The sequence below is a fragment of the Ambystoma mexicanum genome, chromosome 11, assembly GCF_040938575.1.
Source record: "Ambystoma mexicanum isolate Mex_15411 chromosome 11, UKY_AmexF1_1, whole genome shotgun sequence".
In the NCBI taxonomy this organism is placed as follows: Eukaryota; Metazoa; Chordata; class Amphibia; order Caudata; family Ambystomatidae; genus Ambystoma; species Ambystoma mexicanum.
In genome coordinates, this window is record NC_090934.1 from 887,941,959 (window position 1) to 887,962,837 (window position 20,879).

General features: G+C 46.3%; 1 protein-coding gene across 1 annotated transcript in view; it reads right to left on the minus strand.

The window, feature by feature from the left end:
* LOC138505058 (mucin-2-like) overlaps window positions 1-20,879 on the minus strand; it is an 894,965-nt gene that overhangs the window by 377,123 nt on the left and 496,963 nt on the right. The window contains exon 24 of the mRNA XM_069625383.1: window positions 13,579-13,818. Coding sequence (XP_069481484.1) covers window positions 13,579-13,818 — 240 coding nt within the window. The remainder of the gene's footprint in view (window positions 1-13,578; window positions 13,819-20,879) is intronic.

Below are 20,879 nucleotides of genomic sequence, written 5' to 3' on the forward strand. Positions count from 1 at the left end.
TTGAGGGCCCTACAAAATAAAAACACAAGAAACCTGTGGTCAATGATGACTGATAAATCCAAACAACAAACTTTAATACAAGAAGTTGAGCCCCATGTTTGGGTAAACCATTATCAAGAAGTTTACAACAGCAAAACATCTATTTTGACAACGACCGGAGTAAACAAAGAGTGTACTTGGAAATTTGATTGGGACATCGAGGATATAACAAACAAGATTAAAGCCTTGAACTTGTCACGAGCCCCAGGCCTGGATGGGCTTTCAAACGCAGTCCTTAAAGCGACACCAGAAATATGGGCCACATTTTTCTTTCATTTACTGAAACGTGTAGCAAAAAGGAAAGAAATTCCCCACACTTGGACAGTTGCAATTCTGATCCCAATTTACAAATCAGGAGACCGAAAGACGCCAGGCAACTATAGACCCATAGCCCTGCTAGACCCATTGGGAAAATTATTTGCTAGCTACCTACAAAAAGAACTGAACATCTGGGCAGCAATGAACGGAAAACAGGCGAAAAGGCAAACTGGCTTTGTGACAAAAATTGGAACAAATGTAAACTTACTGTTACTGAATATGATAAAAGTAGAAGCAAGCATCAAAAACCAACAAGTATATGCCTTGTTCATAGACTTGAAAATGGCATTCGATTCAGTAAACAGACAGAAACTTTGGGGTAAATTAACAGCATGGGGTTGTCCCACTTACATCTTAAACCCAATCATCCAACTATATTCAAATACCTCCATTCGAGTTCGACTCACAAATGCTGGAATGGTCACAGAATCAATTCCCACCTGGAATGGGCTGAAGCAAGGCTGTCCGTTAGCTGCGTGTTTATACAATCTATATGCCAACGACTTTGAGAAGCAGATTGAAAACACGAAAGCAAATCCCCCAAGAATTAACAACGAAACGATTCATGCACTAATCTATGCTGATGATATTATTATACTGGATAAAACGACATCCGGACTACAAGAATCTTTGAACAAAACTAAAGATTACATGTATATAAATGATCTCCAAATCAATACGTGTAAAACAAAGAACATGAAACTCATCAGTCAGAAGCAGAAAAATCAATATCCTATAACAATCTTGCATGATAATAAAGAAATTATGATCACAAAGACAATCAAATATCTAGATGCTCTGATAAATCCTTTGAATAATGAAAAAGAATGGTACGAAAACATCGAAGAAAAGACCAGATCCTTGGCCAGGCAAGGTAGATTCTTTCATCTGAAGTATGGTACATACTCAGCGAAGGCCACAATGCTATTATACAGGCAAAAGGTAGTTCCAATCATAACTTATGGCAGTGAATCCTTAATCAATGGGAAGGTTATTAACTGGTCTGTCCTAGAAGGTCTATATTGGCGGCAAACGTTAGCACTACCCAAATCATTTCCTATTGTTAGAATCCGTTTTGAATTGGGCTTACAATCGATAGAATCTACAGTCACGTGGAAACAGATGGACCTTTATAGAAAAGTCATTTCGGATGATCAGATACCATCACTGGAAATATTAAAAAGAAAAGAACAAGCATTTCAAACGACAGCTCTTTCGAAATGGATTACAACAATAAAGAGAAAAATTCAAGCTGAAGAAATTACCGAAGAACTGTTGGTAAAGAGACCCCAGCATGCGAAAAGAATGACTGGATAAAAACAATAGACAAACAAAAAACTACAAACGGTTCCTTAAATGTGACATAGAAGTAAGAGCCTTAAACGAACTACCAGAATATTTAACGCAATTCCCTGTTAGGATGATTTGTGACTTATTTTTAAGATTTCGCTTGAATATACTCCCAACCAGGGACTACTTAGCTACATTTTATAAAACTGGTTCTACTTCCGCGGACTGTAGATTTTGTAAAGAACTGCAAAAACCAGAAACATTATTCCATTTAATCATGGTGTGCCCGATGTTGAAAGAAAAAAGAGAACTATTCAGAACCTTCTTTGGTATCTCCAATAAAGAGATGACGACAGAAGAAAGATGGGCGAATCTGCTAAGAGGAAATGATCAGTGGCTAATAATTACAATAATTAAATTCTGGACTGAGATCATGAAATGAGTCGAAATGAATGGAGCAAATGAAATTTTCTTTTATAAGTATAGAATTGAAAAAGAATGTAATGTAAAGTTTGTAAAATCAAACCAAACATTTAATAAAAAAAAAAAAAAAACAATGAGCTGTACAATACAATTGCAGGAAAATTATGAGTTCAGTGGCAGAAGTAACGTTATATTTATTTTATTTTTATTTTATTTTATTGAGCATTTGTTAGGCGCTTAGACAACTGAATAGTGTTTCAAAGCATCACAAGGCTAAATGGGAAGGGAACAGGGGAAAAATAACAATAGCAAAAACAGTAAAATACAGTCATGGTTCTGCTAGACCTTGTGGCATTCGGACATGCAAGTGCAGTGAGGAGAAGTGCAGGAGATAGGGAGGGAGGGGGGAGCAGAGGAGTGGCAAGTGCTGGTGGAGGGCCCGGGAGGGATGTGCTAAGGGCAGCGACGGGGGGAGACCCTCAGGCTACGTGCTAGTACAGGTGACTCCCAAGAGTGGGATGCAGAGCTGTCAAGCAGGGGCCAACAAGGATAGTGCAGTGGGGGTGGGGGCTGTTGGTATCGACTTGGAAGTTCGCCCTGGAATACTTTGAGATTCATGAGGATCAGGCCACCAGTCACAGCGGCAGTGGGGTGATTAGCAGGGAAGGGAAGAGGGAAAGCTAGAGAGCAGCAAAGTTTTGAGCAGCTTCCGGAACTTGAGGAGGTGCGGCTCAAGTCTGAGACGGCGGGGAGGCTGTCCCAAACAGAGGCTCCAGCCGAGGAGAGTTACCAACCCCCAACTCTCTGCTTGGAGAAGCATTTGACAAAGAGTTTGAGTTAGAGGAGCATTGGGCTCTAGCAGGGGAGTATTTAGGGAGGGGAAGTTGGAGATAGCGTAGTCCCAGGTCCCGGAAGGCCTTGTGGATGATGCAGAGGGTCTTGAATTTGATGCTTGCAGCCACTGGGAGCCAATGGAGTAATTCTAGGACTGGAGAGATACGGTCCCTGGGCCTGAGGACAAGGATAAGTCTTGCAGCCCTATTCTGGGCTAGCTGGAGGGGGTGCAGTGAGGAAAGAGGGAGATTGATGAAGAGGCAGTTGCAGTAGTCCAACCTGGAGAGGACCAGAGCTCTAGAGACATTGAGTTTATGGGGGAAGGTGAGGAATGGAAGAATGCCTTGGAGCAGGTGGAGCTGTAAGTGGGAGTTCTTAGTAAGATACATGTTGTGAGGGATGAAGGAGAGAGCAGAGTCGAAGATGACCCCAACGTTTTTGGCCTCACAGGATGGTGGGGGTAGAGAGCCCAAAGAAGGCGGCCAGAGGGCAGAGGAAAGGTGGGCGCAGGTGTCCCAATCAGAAGGAGCTCTGTCTTACTGGCATTAAGGCAGAGATCATTGGCTGCACAACATGCCTTAATGGCGGAACAGACAGTCAGGGATCAGAAAGGAGGAAGAGGAGGTAGTAGAGGGTAGTTTGAAGGAAAGCTGTGTCATCGGCATGACACTGGAAATAAGGAGAGAAGGAGGAAATCAAGTGAGCAAGAGGGGCAAGATAGATATTAAAGAGCCAAGGTGATAGGATAGAGCCCTGGGGGATGCCACAGGTAGATAGTGAGGTGGTGGAGGAGAAAGGGCCCAATTGCAACTGGGAAGGGCGGTTAGTGAGAAAAGAGGTCTGCCATTCTGGTGCATGGTGAGTGATGCCGAGGGTGTGATGGAGTCATTTTATGAGGGTGGAATGTTTGACCATATCGAAGGCAGAGGAGAGATCAAGAAGAATGAGAACAGAGGGGGAGCTGGAGTCAAGATTTGAGAGCATGGTTTCACAGGTTTTCAGGAGAGCAGTTTCCATGCCTCTGTATGCCCAGAATCCAGATTGATGGTCATGAAGGCAGCCAACAAGATCAATGTGGAGGGTCAGTTGGGGGATGACCAACTTGTCCAAGAGTTTACTCGGGAAGCGGGTAGTGGAAATAGGGCGATAGCTAGTCGGGCCGGAGGGTTCAGCAGATAGCTTTATTAGGGAGTGCTTGAAGGTTTGAGGGAAAGAAAAAGTAGCAAAGGAGTGGTTACAGAAGTTGCAAGAGGGATGTCAGTGCGAGAGGAGATGTTGTCCTTAATGGTCCCGGGGGAGCAGGAGAGCACCTGTTTGGAGGAGACCTTCATAGAGCGGACCTCTTTAGAGACCTCATCTGGTGCTATGGGCAGGAGGGAGGAGAGAGAGGGGGTGGAAGGACAGGAGCCAAGAGAGGCAGCGGAATCGGTGCGGGAGTGGAGACGAGAGTGGAAGAGAGTGAGGACAAAATGTCCTGGGTTTCTGATGTGACATGGGAGGCCAAAATGATCCAGAGAGCCTGGGAAGGGATGACAGAGGTGGAAACTGCAGCTGGATTGACGAGATTTTGAAACGTTTGGCCGTGTTGTTAGTGTCTCCAGAGATGCAGGCTTGGATGCGGGCCCGCTTCTTGGAGCGGATAGAGGAGCGATATTGCCTTTGCAGCAGGCGGCAGGCCAGTTTGTCAGAGGGTAAACCAAAGGTCTGCCACTTCCATTCAGCAACTCTGCACTTGCGTTTCAGAGATGCTAGATCAGAGTTGTACCAGTTGTTGTTCTTGGAGGCAGGTTTTAGATGGAACCTCATGACAGGGGCAAGGATGTAAAGGGCATTAGAGATGGAGTGGTGCAGATTAGCAAGTACAGAGTTGAAGGGGGAGTCAGAGGTGAGGGATGGAGGGAGGAAGAAGGTGGAGGCGAAAGCAGCGACTGACACTCGCTTCATAGGTTGGATGATGGTGAAGAAGGCTGGCAGTGCTGGGGGTGGCTCAGATAGAGGGCCAAGGGGGCCCAGGTGGGAGGAGAGGAGAGAGTGGTCATACCAAGAGAGGGGGGTGGTGGCTGGGTTAGAGATAGGGATGTCACTAGAAATGAGGGCATCCGCGGTGTGACCGGCAGAATGGGTCAGGCCGGAGGGGAGAATAGAAGGAGAGGGAGTCACAGAGGATACAGAACTGGGAGGTGGATGATTCAAGGGTGTCGAGGTGGATGTTGAAGTCATCAAGGAGGAGGAGTTTGGAAGAAGAGGTTGAGAGGCAGGATGCAACGTCAGCCCATTCCGAGAGGAAGAGAGAGATAGAGCCAGGGTCCTGTAGACAGAGGCAAGGTTGAGAGAGAGTGTAGGTAAGACCCCAAGCTTGCAGACGAGGCATTCAAAAGAGCAGTTGGATTGAGTAGGTATGATGGAGGAAGGGGCCCACTCAGGGAAGATCAGGGCCACTGCACCTCCAGGCTTGTTAGGATGAAAGTGTCTGATAATTGCTTATGCATACTCAACAGCCAAAACAGCTGAATGAAGGGTTCCGTCGGCTCCACTGAATGTAAGCCCTTTGCATCACTGTCTCGGGGGGAATACAAAGTCCAATAAAACGTCTGAGAAGACTATAAATGTGTGGGAGAAGGCTAAGGAACAGTTTTTAGTTTTGGCACGTTTTGGTGGTGTAAGCCACCAAAAATAGCGCCAGAAAATTGCTGCTGTTTAAAGGGAAAGGAGAAAGGGGAGTTTGGGAGCAGTGTATGGCATTGCATGGCAACTTGACATATGGCGATGAAATCACCGAAGCACCAGCTGGGACTTTTTTTTTCGTGTGCTTCCGCCATTCCACTTGCTTTGATGAGTTCCTCAAGGCATATTTGTTTTGCTGTCTTTTCCAGATGGGTGTGCTGTGTTTCAGGAGAACATGCCGTCAAAACTGCTCTAACTATAACCGCCAGTGAGAATTGCTAATTACCTAACATGCGTTCAGAAAGGCTCTAGGTTCAGCCGGCAGTGCCGTCCATCATGAATGTGCCTTTGTTTCCAGTCTGATGGTCGGAATGGTGTCGGTGGCTTGCCATGATATGATATGATATTGCATTTATAACGCGCCTATACACAAGTGTTTCAAGGCGCGACGAGGCAGGGAGGGGGAACAGAGGGAAGACAGAGACAACGATCTTACTAGGCCAGGTGACATTGAGATTGCGCAAGTGTAGGGGAGGGGGGAAGGGGAAAAGTGCAGGGAGGAAGGAGGAAGGGGCAGTGCAGCACATGGGATTGACAGTAAAAAATAAATAGAATAAATAAAAGCAATAAGTAAAAAGTGCGGCCAGCCTGTGGCAAGTGCAAGGGTAAGTGCAAGGGTAAGTGCGGACATCAGGTGTCAGGTGCTGGTAGGGGACTGTAGAAATACAGAAAACAGTCGCCAACTGCGGGGGTTGCCAGGGAGGCAGTGCAGTGTGCAACTGGTGGTGGAGGGGTCCTGTGCCCGAGATCAGAGGCTGGCCTAGTGACCAGTGCAGTTTCACTTTCAGCCAGTAGTTCAGCAGGGGAGAGGAGGGGAGAAAGCAGAAGCAAAGAGGAAGGTTTTGAGGTTTTTCCAGAAACGGAGTTGGTTCTCCTGAAGTTTCAAGGGGGCAGGGAGGCTGTTCCTGAGGGAGGCCCCAGCCGAAGAAAGAGATTTATCACCAACTCATTGCTTGGTGAAGCGACTGACCCTGAGGTAGTTGGAGGCGGATGAGCGAAGAACTCGAGAAGGAAGATATTTAGGAAGAGAGAGTTGAAGGTATTGAGGTCCCAGAAAGACTTGTGGAGAATGCCGAGGGTTTTGAACTTAACCCTCACAGCCACTGGGAGCCAGTGCAGAGATTTCAGTCCTGGAGAGATACGATCCCTGGGCTTGAGGGCAAGGCAAGTCTCGCATTCCTGTTCTGGATGAGTTGCAGAGGGCAGAGAGTAGAAGCAGGCAGATTTAGAAAGAGGCTGTTGCAGTAGTCGAGCCTAGAGAGAACAAGAGCTCTGGAGACAGTGAGCTTCTGGGGGAAAGAGAGGAAAGGAATAATACCTCTGACGAGGTGCAGCTGGTAGTGTGACTTCTTAGAGAACTCAGAGATGTGAGGAGAGAAGGAGAGTGTGGAGTCAAAGATGACCCTCGAGGTTTTTAGCCTCACAGGTGGGAGCAGGAAGAGGGCCAAGAGAGGCCGACCAAAGAGTGACAGGAAAGGAGGGAGCAGGTGTGCCGATGAGGAGAATCTCAGTCTTACTGGCATTAAGACAGAGATCATTGGCGTCACACCATTCTTGGATAGCAGACAGACAGTAAGAGATGAGGGAAGGAGAAGAAGTGGCGGAAGGTAGCCGGAAAATTAGTTGGTGTCATCCGCATAGCTCTGAAGGTTGGGTCAGAAAGCGGCAATGCGGTGGGCAAGAAGTGCGTGGTATTTGTTGAACAGCCAGGGAGAGAGGTTAGACCCCTGGGGGACACCACAGGTAGAGATAGAGATACAAGAGAGGAAGGACCCAAGTTGGACCTGAAAGGGTCGATCAGAGAGTAAAGAGGTCATCCAATCCAGGGCCTTATCGGTGTTACCCAGGTTATCACAGAGACGATTGAGCAGGATGGCATGGTTCACCATATCAAAAGCAGAAGAGAGATCAAATAACATTAGGACACAGGGGGTGTTGTAATGAAGTTGGAGAGCAGGTCTTCACGGATGTTCATAGAGCAGTTCCTGTGCTTCTGGCAGCTCTGAAGCCAGACTGATGGTCATGGAGATAACCAACAGATTCAGTGTGACTCTCGTGTGGGATTCTTGCTCATATTTCCTCTTGCTCATCATCGGCACCCTCTATCAATGGCTTCTTCAGATGCTCTCTTCCCCTTCTCATGCCATTGCACACCTCTACCCCTTATCGCAGCCTCCTTTAAAACTTTGCACGCTCCTCCTTGCACCCTGGTGCCTATAAATGCATAATGCGCAGAACACTAGTAAAGGCCAAAGGTGTTGGCATTGCCAATGCTTGTTGTTTCTTGCTCTTAATGATAACTGGATGTTATATGTCACATGTTTTTTTGAATTTGCAGCCTATTCTTCTCATGAGAAATGTTGAATGCGCTTTAATGTGTTAAATTGCTGTTTCGCCTGGTTTTCTTAGACAGTAAGCCTGTCAAAGTATATATGTAAGATAAAACGGTGGACATATTTCAGCATGTTTTAATGCAGTATTATGACGTTATTCTGGACTACAATAATTGCTCTTTCACGGTAAATCTGTTGCCTTTTTATTTTTGTTGATTTAATTGTATTCTGTGAATGCATGCAATTTGTTTAATTAAATGTGTGTTCCTTTTGTCCTGTTCACACACAAAGCACATGGAAATCACCTTTACCGGAGGACAATCTTGATACCGTCATAAGGTGTTTTCGCTGTTAAGTTAGCACACCACTGTGTTTGCACTTTTTCAACAAGGAATGGCCTTTGGGCCTCTTTTTGTACGAATGGCTTAAATGTGTGGAGGGCCAAACTAAAGATATGCAGCCAGTCAAAAGAATTAGACATACATCCAGATACTTGCCAATCTTTTTGCTTGGACCTTTCACCGTGTACTAATGGACTGTCGCTTTAAATTATGTTTCACTGGTAATCAATTCACCAGAAATAATGTTATAAAGGCCCCCGTCTGACATTTCAGTAGCAATGCTGTGCGGGATATGGCTGGGCTTGTTGACTTAGAAAATAGTACAATCCAGTCAGGTTTCCAGGCTGTCACCCATTCACAGACACACTCCTGCAAATAAATCCTCAGTTCCCTCCCCTGCCCGCCCAGAACACCTCCTCATGGGATCTCTTTGTGCCAGCTTTAATCAAGCTTTACCATCAAACTTTGAACTTGAAGAGCCTGCCAGTGTTTTCCAAAGCAGTCTTCTGAGAGCTTAGAACTGAATTGGGGCTGTAAATGCGGGTGCAATACAAAATGTCATAACCAGATCTGCCTTCAGCCGCTCGATTTTATGAGCCCCATGCGTGCCCTTCACTAAAGTCCTGTTAAAAACAAGTGTTGGCAAAGTCAACAGTTTTGGCTTGTGTATAAGTATTAGGCATTTGCCAGACACAACTATTAAATGCCCAGGTACTTCCACAATTTGGCATCTACTACCATCAATGGCCAGTTAATACCACTATAGTAGTGCCTGGCAAGTGCCTTTCTTATGCCTACACAAAACCCAAACTGTTGGTATTGCCAATGCTTGTTTTTACTGTATTGAAATGGCTGCACTTACATGAAATACTTTGATCTGCACAAAAGTGTTGGCGTAATTTCACTAAAAATCATGGTAGTAGGGGAAGTTATATTACGTGGTCTCTGGCCACATCACATGAAGTGACATCAAAAGGTGTTTGACCACAAATACAGTATGCTGTACTTTATATTTCATTGACACCATCTTACTTAAAATGTTGAGGCTGTGCTTGTTGATAACAAGTGAGTGCAGCATGCAAATACACTCTGCTACCAAGTCCAGCAAAAGCTAAAGGCTATAATGGATCATTAGTAAGACCGTAAAAAGCACAAGTTCTTAAAAGGGGATACACATGGCTTTCAAGAAGCAATATAGGGGTACGGATTTCTAAATCCTGCTACAACCCCATTCATAAAACATTATTGTTAGAGTACCAATAGAACATTTATTTTTAAAGTTTGGTTTTAACCGAATGTATGCGCAGCATTGGTCTGGTGCAGGGCTTTAAGTGGGCCTGGGCAAGCCGGGGCTGAGCCCAGGCAGAGTCACTGCAGTTTCCCAAAACCGCAATCCAGCCAGGGCTCTGCGGTTTGCCAAGCAGTCTATTGAATGAAACAAAAGAAATACAGCACCTACAAAATAACACAGTGCTATTTCGTAGTTGTTGGATTTCTTTAGTTTCATTCAATAGGCTGCTTGACACACAAAGGGCCTCATTAGGACCCAGGCGGTAAGGGGTTTACGGCGGCGTAAACAGCGCCGACCCTTACCGCCTGATTCCGAGGTCCCTTAGCGCCATGGAGGTTTTAGTGTTAAAATCCATGGCGCTAAGGGACCTTGTTGTTAATTACGCCACCTTAATTTACAGTGGCGTAATTAACGCCTTCCCCACTCCCATTATGCCCTATGGGGCAAAAATGGGAATGGGGAAGGGTAAATGGGTTAATGGGGACTTACCGCCCCACTCACCTCGGAATGGGGCGGTAAGTCCGCCAACCACCATGGCGTAAACATAGTTTACGCCATGGTGGTAAAGGTACGACCCAGGCGGTAACTTACCGCCTGGGTCGTAATGAGGCCCAAAGCCTGTAATGGGCTTTTTGTGGCAAGCAGTCTATTGAATAAAACAAACAGAATTGTGCACCTGTGAAAAAGCACAGTGCAATGTCGCACTGGTTTGTCAGCAAACAGCGCTCGGGTTTGAATCCCCAGCATAGCACAATTAAAAAATAACAACGTTTTTTATTGTCAATTGCTGGGGATTTGAACCCGAGGGCCGATGACAAGACAGTGTCGCAATGCATTGTGCTATTTCATTTGAATTTGATTGCTTTTGTTCCATTCAATACACTACTTGACACATAAAGCCGTGTCAAGCAGTCTATTGAATGAAACAAAAGAAATCGAATACAAATGAAATAGCACAGTGCAACGGGACACTGGCTTGTAACTGGCAGGGCTCGGTTTCAATCTGCAGTGTGGGACACCGGCAGACTCGCCTTACCATTACCGGCACACAATATCCCAGTGTTGCCAGGATATTACAGGCACCGGCAGTAAGTTCCCATTCCATGGAGCCCTATAAACTCTGCGCCCCCACCCTATCACCTATCATCACCAAATGTGTGAATGCATCCTTCAACACCAACACGGTCCCTACCAGCAACAAAAAAGCATGGGTGACCCCTCTCATAAAAAACAACAACCTTAGATCCCTCAATCTCCACAAACTATCAACCAATTACAACAGTCCAATTTCTCCTGAAAATAATTGACAAAATAGCATACTCCCAAATGCAAAACCACATAGAACACCACCAGCTAGCTACTGGGGGACCGACAGTCAGGATTCCGCCCTAACCACAGCACTGAGACAGCCCTTCTCGTCCTGAAGATCCGCATGGATGGCACAGAGAAGCAGGCAAACTTTGTCTACTAATTTTACTGGACCTGTCGGCGGCATTCGACTTGGTCGACCATGACAAACTTTGCGTCACACTAGCTAATAACTTCAACCTATCCAAGGATGCCACTGACTTGATCAAATCTTTCCTAGCAGACAGGACCTCAAGAGTTTCCATCGGCAAAGAATCAGCCGACCCCAGACCAATCCGTGTAGGTGTCCTGCAAGGCTCATGCCTATCCCCCACTCTTTATAACGCGTACACCAAGCTACTATTCGCAGCTCTGGATGTCATGGGTGTCATCTACACCAACTTCTCACCCAGATTCTCATCCCACTATCAGGAAACCACGAGCAAGACTCACTGCTCATCAACCAAATCTACTCACTAATCCAAAACTGGATGGCCAATAACAGCCTGTGCTTCAATGATGATAAAACAGAGCTACTCATATCAGGTTCAGCCTCCAAAATTGACTCTCTACAGCCCGCCTATACATCATTCATCATTGATGGCACGACAATCCCAGTCCTAAAACAAGTTAAGACACTTGCTGTCTACCTAGACGCCACCTTAACTATGTCAAAACAAGTCAACACCCTTTCCTTGTCCACCTCCTACACTTCCAAACTCATCTCCCTAAGATGCAAATTCCTCACACCTAAAAACTGCGTTACATTAGCAAGAGCGGTAATACGATCCAAGCTCGACTATTGCAATGTCCTCTTCCTAGGCACCTCCAACAGCAACATAGCCAAACTCAAACTCATGCAGAGCAAAGCCCTCCGAGCTGCACTAGGCATCAAAAAATCTGAACACATCTCCAACATTATGAGAGACAACCATTGGCTCCCCATCAAAGCCAGGATACTATACAAAACCCAAGCATCACACATAAATGCATTGCCAATAAAGTCCCTAAATACCTCATCAATACATTCAGGAAAAAATCTCACACTAGACTCCTCAAATCTAATAATAACTCACACCTCGAAATCCCACGATACAAAAGAGAGAAAGCAGGGGGCAGTAGTTTCAAAGTCCTTGCTCCCAGACACTGGAATGCCCTACCTACCAACATCAAGAACGAAACATCCTTCGTACAATTCAAAAAATCACTGAAAACTTGGTTATTCAACCAATTTTAAACAGAGCCACCACCCTACATATGAATGCAGACCAGCATCCTGGCCAGACCTCCACCTACCAATTGTATATACAATGCTTGTTATCTCCGTCTTGTTTTTATTGTGTTTTCCCTTATAATATGAAGTTTGTAATCACCCTTTGCCTGTAATTGCCTGTAACTACGCTGTGATACCTCCAGGTCTGGGCGTCTAACAAATGTAATAAATAAATAAATAAATATGACTCCATGGGATGTGAACTACTGAAGCACTGGCACCGTTGTTAACTGGTGCTTCAGTGATTTTACTCTGCCAGTAGGGGCCTGAACTCCCGGCAGGTCGGGCCTGCCAGTAGTTCACTGCCCCTGCCGGCAGACTTGGAGTATGCCGGTCTGGGAAAAATGGCAAAGGCATTTCATCAAAATTTTTCCCAGACCGGTTTACTCCTAATAACCCCCATCGCCTTGCGAGAGCGGCTCAGGCCATGATTTTGTGACACTTCTGGCGAGCACAGTGATGGTGGAGCAGGCAAAGGCAGTCAAAGCGAGAGAGCTGCAGCGAAGCAACGGCATCCCGGCGCTCCTCCATGAAGAGAGCCGAGCTGTCCAAGGATTCTGATATCTGATCAATGACGGTGAAGTAAACTGTTATTTGTAAATAGTGTTTATGATTGCGGAAGTGAATTATTCTCAGAATCAGCATCCACGAGTGGAGTTTTAATTGGGTCCAAAACAACAGGGTGAATGAGCGTTCGCGATCAATGTGAGGACGGCAAGCACAGGCAGATCGAGAAGCGGTCTGTGCATTCAGCAGGCCGCCATGACACTGATGTCTGATCCCGGCAGGGCGGCTTTGCATTTCCTAATCTCAGACCACAGAGCCCCATGGCGTGGAATGATGCCAGCTATTGAATCATAATCCTGACCTACCACTTTTTTATTTTGTATTTATTTATATAGCGCCGCAGCCCGCGGGCATCAGGGTGCATCACAGATAGACAAGGACGGGACATAAGGAGACAGGACATCATGGTATCAGTACAGTTGTAGTGCTGTATTGTTCACACTTTGCTCTCTATATTGTAGCAAAAGACCGCTGTGCGAGAAAAGATGAGCACCACACAAACCATCGACAGCATGCACTAGTTTCCCTACTTAAGCTGGACACTGAAATACATTCATGGTGGGTTGTAGAAATGGCTCAGAAGGCGGTTGCATTCGTTTGGGGCGATTTGGCTACTTTTCAGATAATGCAAATAAATGCTGTGCCACATCTCTTGGCATAATAGACTCTCACAATGGCTTGACTATGAGCATTTAGTGAAGGACTCAGAATACAGACATCTGGTGACTTTGTAGCCCAGGGAAGGACATATGATGACCTGCAATTGACACATCCTGTTCTTTCGTGGCCCTGCTGTACCTGAGATTGGCAGGCGGCAAACACTTTACTGGTGATGATACTGCACTTCGACTTTGACCATGGTCTCCTGTTGGGGTAGTCCTGGCACGGATCCACAATATCCTGGGCATCTGGGCACTTTGAGGAGACTTTCCAGCTGTTCCCAAATTCTAAGACGTTTCCAACCACAGCCTGGCTCCTGGTTTTGAAGTCATTCTTTCCGTCGCCATCGTAGTTTCCGCAGAGGCCACAGACTTTGCCCTGCAAAGGAGCACAGAGATAACACACCCAGATGTTTTAATACACTGCTTTGGACATAAATAAGAAGCCAATAATGGTTGTGTTAAGTATTTCGTAACTATCACACTGAAATCAATCCAGTATTTACATAGCCGGTCTTTAGCATTATAACTTTCATTAACTCATAAAGGTTCATTTTTGGACTCACGATTTCGCTTAGCGATTTGAAAGAGTTTGGGCCAGATTCTCAAGGGACATCTAATTGTGTGCATCACAGATGCACACACTCGGATGTTATTTTACAGCCCCTTTGCACATTTGCACAAATAAGCGGGGAATTTCTGCAGATTTCAATGCACTTCCCAAATGCACAAATGCCAGATTGTTGTGCTTACGAATCAGAAAGATGCTCGAGGGTGCAAGCAGTGGGCGCGTAGCTTGTTTCACTGATTCACCTTAAGGCTGCAAACTTAAACGATATTGTTAACAGTTCTTCTGAGCAGCACAGTGGGACGTAGTTAGGAACAGGGGAATGGCTACATAGTTATAAATACATATAGGCCACCGATCAGACTTGGATTCAATGAAAACGTGAACCAGTAACCTGAAGAAGACGCTTTTTTTGAATAGTCTTGCTACCTTAGTACCACAGAAGGAACATGTTTAAAGGGCAAGTCTGAATGAAGTGTAAGCTCCAACAAGCGAGCTCCATTGCCTTCCACTGTCTCTTTTATATCAAGGATGATGGCAGAAAGATCATATTTACCACACCACAAAGACCTCACTCACCGCCAGGGCATGAATCAATGCAGGAAGGAAGTTCTTTGCTGCCAAGGCATGGATTGACATCAATAGACCACAAAAGTACTAGGTCTTTGGAAAGGAGGAACGTTTCAACATCAAATATTATTTAGGCTCCTGTTGATGAAGGAGGTTGACTCAACCTCAGCGTTATACTCAAACTTGTTAAAATGGTGTAGATGAGAGGAGTATGCATCTCAGGAGGAGACTTGTAGTGTTCTGGAATGTGAAGAGGATTCCTGGGAGAAATAAGACCCACCCCTTTTTTAAAGATGAGAATATACTGGGTCTCATTATAAGTTTGCCGATCCGGGAACTATGGTACCGGTAAGCTTGTCGGTACCATAGTTCCTGGACCAGTAAACTATGAGTTGTACTTGCGGGTGCCTCTCTGCCCGCCAAGTCGGACCTGGCGGGCAGAGCGGCACCAGCAAGCACAGCATGTCAGATGCACCGGTACCAATCGTAACGGTGCCAGTGCATCCGGCTTCCCCATGCCCATCGAGCCCTATGGGGCTCAAATAGGAATGGGGAAGAATTTTTTCTGGCGCCCAGGAATGGGCAAATATCGGGTCCGGAAAGGCTGTAATGACCTGGTAATTGCCCATTTCTGGGCGCCGGAAAAAATTAAATACCGGTGGCAGCCTCGTAATAAGGCCCACTGAGACGGTCATCGCTACCGGATGAAATTGAGAGAATCACAGATTTGATGGAGTTGACAGGTAGAGAGTTTATCAGACTGATGCAAAAGGAACATTATAGTCTTGCCTGTCTTTATTGTCACATGCTGAGTTAGTCTCCCCATATAGACTCGCCAAACTACCCGTTCCAAACTAACATAGGGGAGAGAATCCTGCTTGCTCTTGAGTACCCCCATGCATAGTTTTCTCTTTTGTTCTTATTACTGCCACTTACCTTGCAAGCTATAAGAATCACCCACCACCCCATTGCCTGCTAGAGCCAGGTTTTTCATATGCCTCACCATAGACACAGGTCTTCAATCAACCCTTTCCTGCTCCGTACAGAAAGATACATGTATTTCTGCTCTTATTGAGTGTTCAGAGAGGGGAGGAAGTTACTGACGGGCCCATAGGTCAGTACTCACCCTCCTGAGCTTGTAAGACAAGATAGCTGCACCATGTGAGGAGAGGGGGTGCAGGATTCACATACTCCAGCACAACCCAATAATGAGGACTCAGTAAGTTGGCAAAGGGAAGTCCGTTTAATGGCAAGTACATCAAACAGGGAAAACAAATGGAAATCAGCAGCATTGCGATCACCCCTCTCGCCCCGACTTCCCTGAACTTCAGATGAACAGCAATTTTTATACACAAAACTCATCATTATTGACGTCCAACTTTACAAAAATCATCATGCAATATAATTGATTAGGAAAGGTAACTTAAGTATAGGTGCTATATCTGTATACGATAACAGAGCATGCGGATTGGATAACTCTTATCGGGTTGGCATCTATGTCCAACCCTCTACACCACTCGTGATTGACGTCACTACAAGTACGACGTCTCATTGGTTCTACTGGCTATAGGACCCTATATTACGTGGTCTATTGTGATTGGGCAGGTTACACCCCTAGACATAAATCCCCATGTTAATTAGCAGCATGCAGAATGGAAACCCAGGTGCCTGATGTCCCAAGTTTCACCCTGCCTCCCTTCCATCAATCAGTATGGCTATGTGTCAATTAGTTGGATGGGTATGGCCTCAGAACTGTAGTCTCTTATCAGGAGAAGTTATGGCATTCTCGGGTTCTGGATGACATCAGGCAGTGGTACTTCTTCGCGCCTGGCTGGTCACGTGTCTGTTCACCATGAATCTGCTTCAGTTTCCAGCTTTTATTGCATTTAATTCTGCTTCGGCACTGCCAACTGCCTGGGCCTCTCTTATCCTGACCTTCACGGACGAGGTGGTATGCTTCAGAGCCTGATTCTTGCGAGTTGATGCTCTCCTCCCCTTCTTTGGTTGACCTCGATTTCCTAGGCATGAGGAGCTCTCTGTTGAGTTTCGATTCCGCTACTTCTCTTGCCTTTGGCTGGGTTTCAAAAATTTGGCCTATCAGGCCTATGGCTGGCTGGGTACATTTCTGCTTTTACAAAATGGAGTCGCACTTGTATAATGTGCTTCTTGAGGTAGATATATAGTCGGCGCATGCCGCTTCTATTATTCTACTAAGCATTGCAAGCAGTATCGGTGTCTTACCCTCTTGCGTTTCAAGCCTATTTACACATGTTTAACAGGACGGTTGCTTCCATCTTTTCTCGCAGCACCATTTCCTTACGTTTTAACATTGTCTCTTCTCTGTGTCCATTACATTTATTTTCGTAGCTACTCGCACTGGCGTGCTTGTCTTTGATAGTCACTTTTGTTCATTTGCGAGTCTGTTCAGGCACTTATGTCATTTCTACTGGCCTTCCATTAAGGCTTTTGGGGTCTCTTCGTGGACCGCATGAAGGTACTCCTCATTTCGTATCAGCGGCTGGTATGGCTGTCTGATAGGGTACCGTGCTGCCCAGGGTTGTCTTGTTATGGGCACTTCAACAGGCACGGATCTCCTAATGTATACTGGGCAGAGTCCCAGTACGGCTCTCTGTTGGTTCATTTGCTCTTCATACGTCACGCCCCTTGGCGAGTACCTTCCTGGCAGATCGAACTGAGGGGCAGGGGTGCAGGTCATGTCTGGAACCTCCTCTACATGAGTACTTAATTAATTCACATTTTCTTTTCCTTAGTTACTGGGCTCCTCATTTATGTTATGCTAAATTTAGTAATGTTGATGTGGGAACTTCAGGATAGGACGCGGCATGTATTGCCTTGAAGCATTACTGGGGAGGCCAATGATTAAGCATTCTCATAAAAGTGATCCTCCCTTTTTGAGGACAAGATCAGTTTTCATGTGCCAATCCTCCTCTGTGACACACAGCATTGTGAGGCATGCCGCACACTGCCTCTGCTCCCTGGAACAGAGCAGAATAGGAGTGCATCTCACTGGGGGAAGACACGCTTGTTTCATCAGGACAACATCTGATTCAGCTGAACCATGAATATTGGAGAAAAGCTTTGGGGGCATTTTTTTTGTTTTTTGTGGCATGCCTTAGCCTGTCAGGAGAGTTTACATTAGTTGCTAAGCAACATCAATTATCGGCAGAAATAGTGCATGGTCCAAAGCGGTCACGGAGCAGCACTACGCCCCACGAAAACAGAAGAGAAATCATTCTGAGGTGGATCCAAAGCCACTGACTCTTCTCTACGCCCTGCTCCAGTCATGCCACTCCCTCATGCTTACAAACAAAGGGGGGTCTGGGAATCTCTCTACCAGTACGAACACAGCCCAATGACCTGTTCTTGGGTGAATAACCCCTGGGAGAGACTCTACCAAGTCTTTAGCTCACTGTCCTTTTCACAGAGAAGAAACATCCCCGCATATCAGCCTTTGTCCTGCCCAGGGGCAGTCCAGCGCCGAAATGCTAGGCAATTCTCATCTGAACAAGAGTACCATCAGTAACCCCATACACGTGTTTCAGCCTTGTTGGGCATCATCAGTGAGGTGAAACTGTTGCCTCTCTAAGAACAGTGAGCAAGGGGTCCACGTCTGGATTGCCCTGTTAACTTAGGGTGGAACCCCAAGTTAATGTATGCAAACAAAGGGGGGTCTGGGAATCTCTCTACCAGCACAAACACAGCCCAATGACCTGTCCTTGGGTGAATAACCCTTGGGAGAGACTCTACCAAGTCTTTAGCTCACTGTCCTTTTCACAGAGAAGAAATTTCCCCGCATATCAGCCTTTGTCCTGCCCTGGGGCAGTCCAGCGCCGAAATGCTAGGCAATTCTCATCTGAACAAGAGTACCATCAGTAACCCCATACACGTGTTTCAGCCTTGTTGGGCATCATCAGTGAGGTGAAACTGTTGCCTCTCTAAGAACAGTGAGCAAGGGGTCCACGTCTGGATTGCCCTGTTAACTTAGGGTGAAACCCAAAGTTAATGTATGCAAACAAAGGGGGGTCTGGGAATCTCTCTACCAGCACAAACACAGCCCAATGACCTGTTCTTGGGTGAATAACCCCTGGGAGAGACTCTACCAAGTCTTTAGCTCACTGTCCTTTTCACAGAGAAGAAATTTCCCCGCATATCAGCCTTTGTCCTGCCCTGGGGCAGTCCAGCGCCGAAATGCTAGGCAATTCTCATCTGAACAAGAGTACCATCAGTAACCCCATACACGTGTTTCAGCCTTGTTGGGCATCATCAGTGAGGTGAAACTGTTGCCTCTCTAAGAACAGTGAGCAAGGGGTCCACGTCTGGATTGCCCTGTTAACTTAGGGTGAAACCCAAAGTTAATGTATGCAAACAAAGGGGGGTCTGGGAATCTCTCTACCAGCACGAACACAGCCCAATGACCTGTTCTTGGGTGAATAACCCCTGGGAGAGACTCTACCAAGTCTTTAGCTCACTGTCCTTTTCACAGAGAAGAAATTTCCCCGCATATCAGCCTTTGTCCTGCCCAGGGGCAGTCCAGCGCCGAAATGCTAGGCAATTCTCATCTGAACAAGAGTACCATCAGTAACCCCATACACGTGTTTCAGCCTTGTTGGGCATCATCAGTGAGGTGAAACTGTTGCCTCTCTAAGAACAGTGAGCAAGGGGTCCACGTCTGGATTGCCCTGTTAACTTAGGGTGAAACCCAAAGTTAATGTATGCAAACAAAGGGGGGTCTGGGAATCTCTCTACCAGCATAAACACAGCCCAATGACCTGTTCCTGGGTGAATAACCCCTGGGAGAGAATCTACCAAGTCTTTAGCTCACTGTCCTTTTCACAGAGAAGAAATTTCCCCGCATATCAGCCTTTGTCCTGCCCAGGGGCAGTCCAGCGCCGAAATGCTAGGCAATTCTCATCTGAACAAGAGTACCATCAGTAACCCCATACACGTGTTTCAGCCTTGTTGGGCATCATCAGTGAGGTGAAACTGTTGCCTCTCTAAGAACAGTGAGCAAGGGGTCCACGTCTGGATTGCCCTGTTAATTTAGGGTGAAACCCAAAGTTAATGTATGCAAACAAAGGGGGGTCTGGGAATCTCTCTACCAGCACGAACACAGCCCAATGACCTGTTCTTGGGTGAATAACCCCTGGGAGAGACTCTACCAAGTCTTTAGCTCACTGTCCTTTTCACAGAGAAGAAATTTCCCCGCATATCAGCCTTTGTCCTGCCCAGGGGCAGTCCAGCGCCGAAATGCTAGGCAATTCTCACCTGAACGAGAGTACCATCAGTAACCCCATACACGTGTTTCAGCCTTGTTGGGCATCATCAGTGAGGTGAAACTGTTGCCTCTCTAAGAACAGTGAGCAAGGGGTCCACGTCTGGACGTCATGCTTAACCAACATTAATTACTGAAGAAGAAGAGACGTTCCAAAGGATGATGTCCCTTGTTGTGGCAGAAGCCTTTAGAGAAGTGTAGGCTCAGGTCCACGCTGCACTCGGTGACCCAGCTGCACTTGACGCTACTGAGGTACCACAAGAGGCGAGATGCCACCACGGGGAACAGTTGGCAGAGGCGTTTCAATACATCAGGGACGTTATGCCTTTTCTTACAATACAGGCTGGCACCTTTCCACTGCTGGCAGGAAGGGAGCCTTGAGTGCTGCCTCTCTTGGTTCCTTTGTGAGGGCGGGTATCCAGGGGCGTAGGAGACACATAAAATCTGGGGGGGAGAAGGGACACCTTGAGGACTTTGCTTTTGTGTATGCGGGACGTACCCAAGGTGGACTTGAGGGAAGTGACGTCTGGAAGGTGTCCAGCAAAGTGGACATTGTAAGCCCCAGAACGAATGTAATAAAGAAAGGAATGTACTGCTATGTTTTAGGTGCTGACAGGCAAAACGGGGGGGCAATGTCATCTGGAAGTTCGAGGCCCCTTTTAAATGAAATGTTTGAAAGGCCCTTATGCTGCCCCTGGGGGACCACCTTGTTTTTCCGGTTTTACCCACTTGGCTGTTAACTTGTACCAGCCTCAAGCCCCTTACTTAAGTTGCACCATGTTCCACTTACCCTGTGCCCTTCTTCCCCCAGCCGTTCAAGCAGAACTCTTGGGACATGTCCATGAGTTTTGTCAATCATGAGGGTCGAAGCTCCCTACTGTTTTGTTTCATTATGTTGCCATCATTATGTTGCCATGTACATTTTGCTGCCTCAACTCCCATTAAGAGGGTGTTACAGGTCCGATGCTTTGTTTCTAATGTTCAGGTACAAGTGGGTCAGAGGAATGTA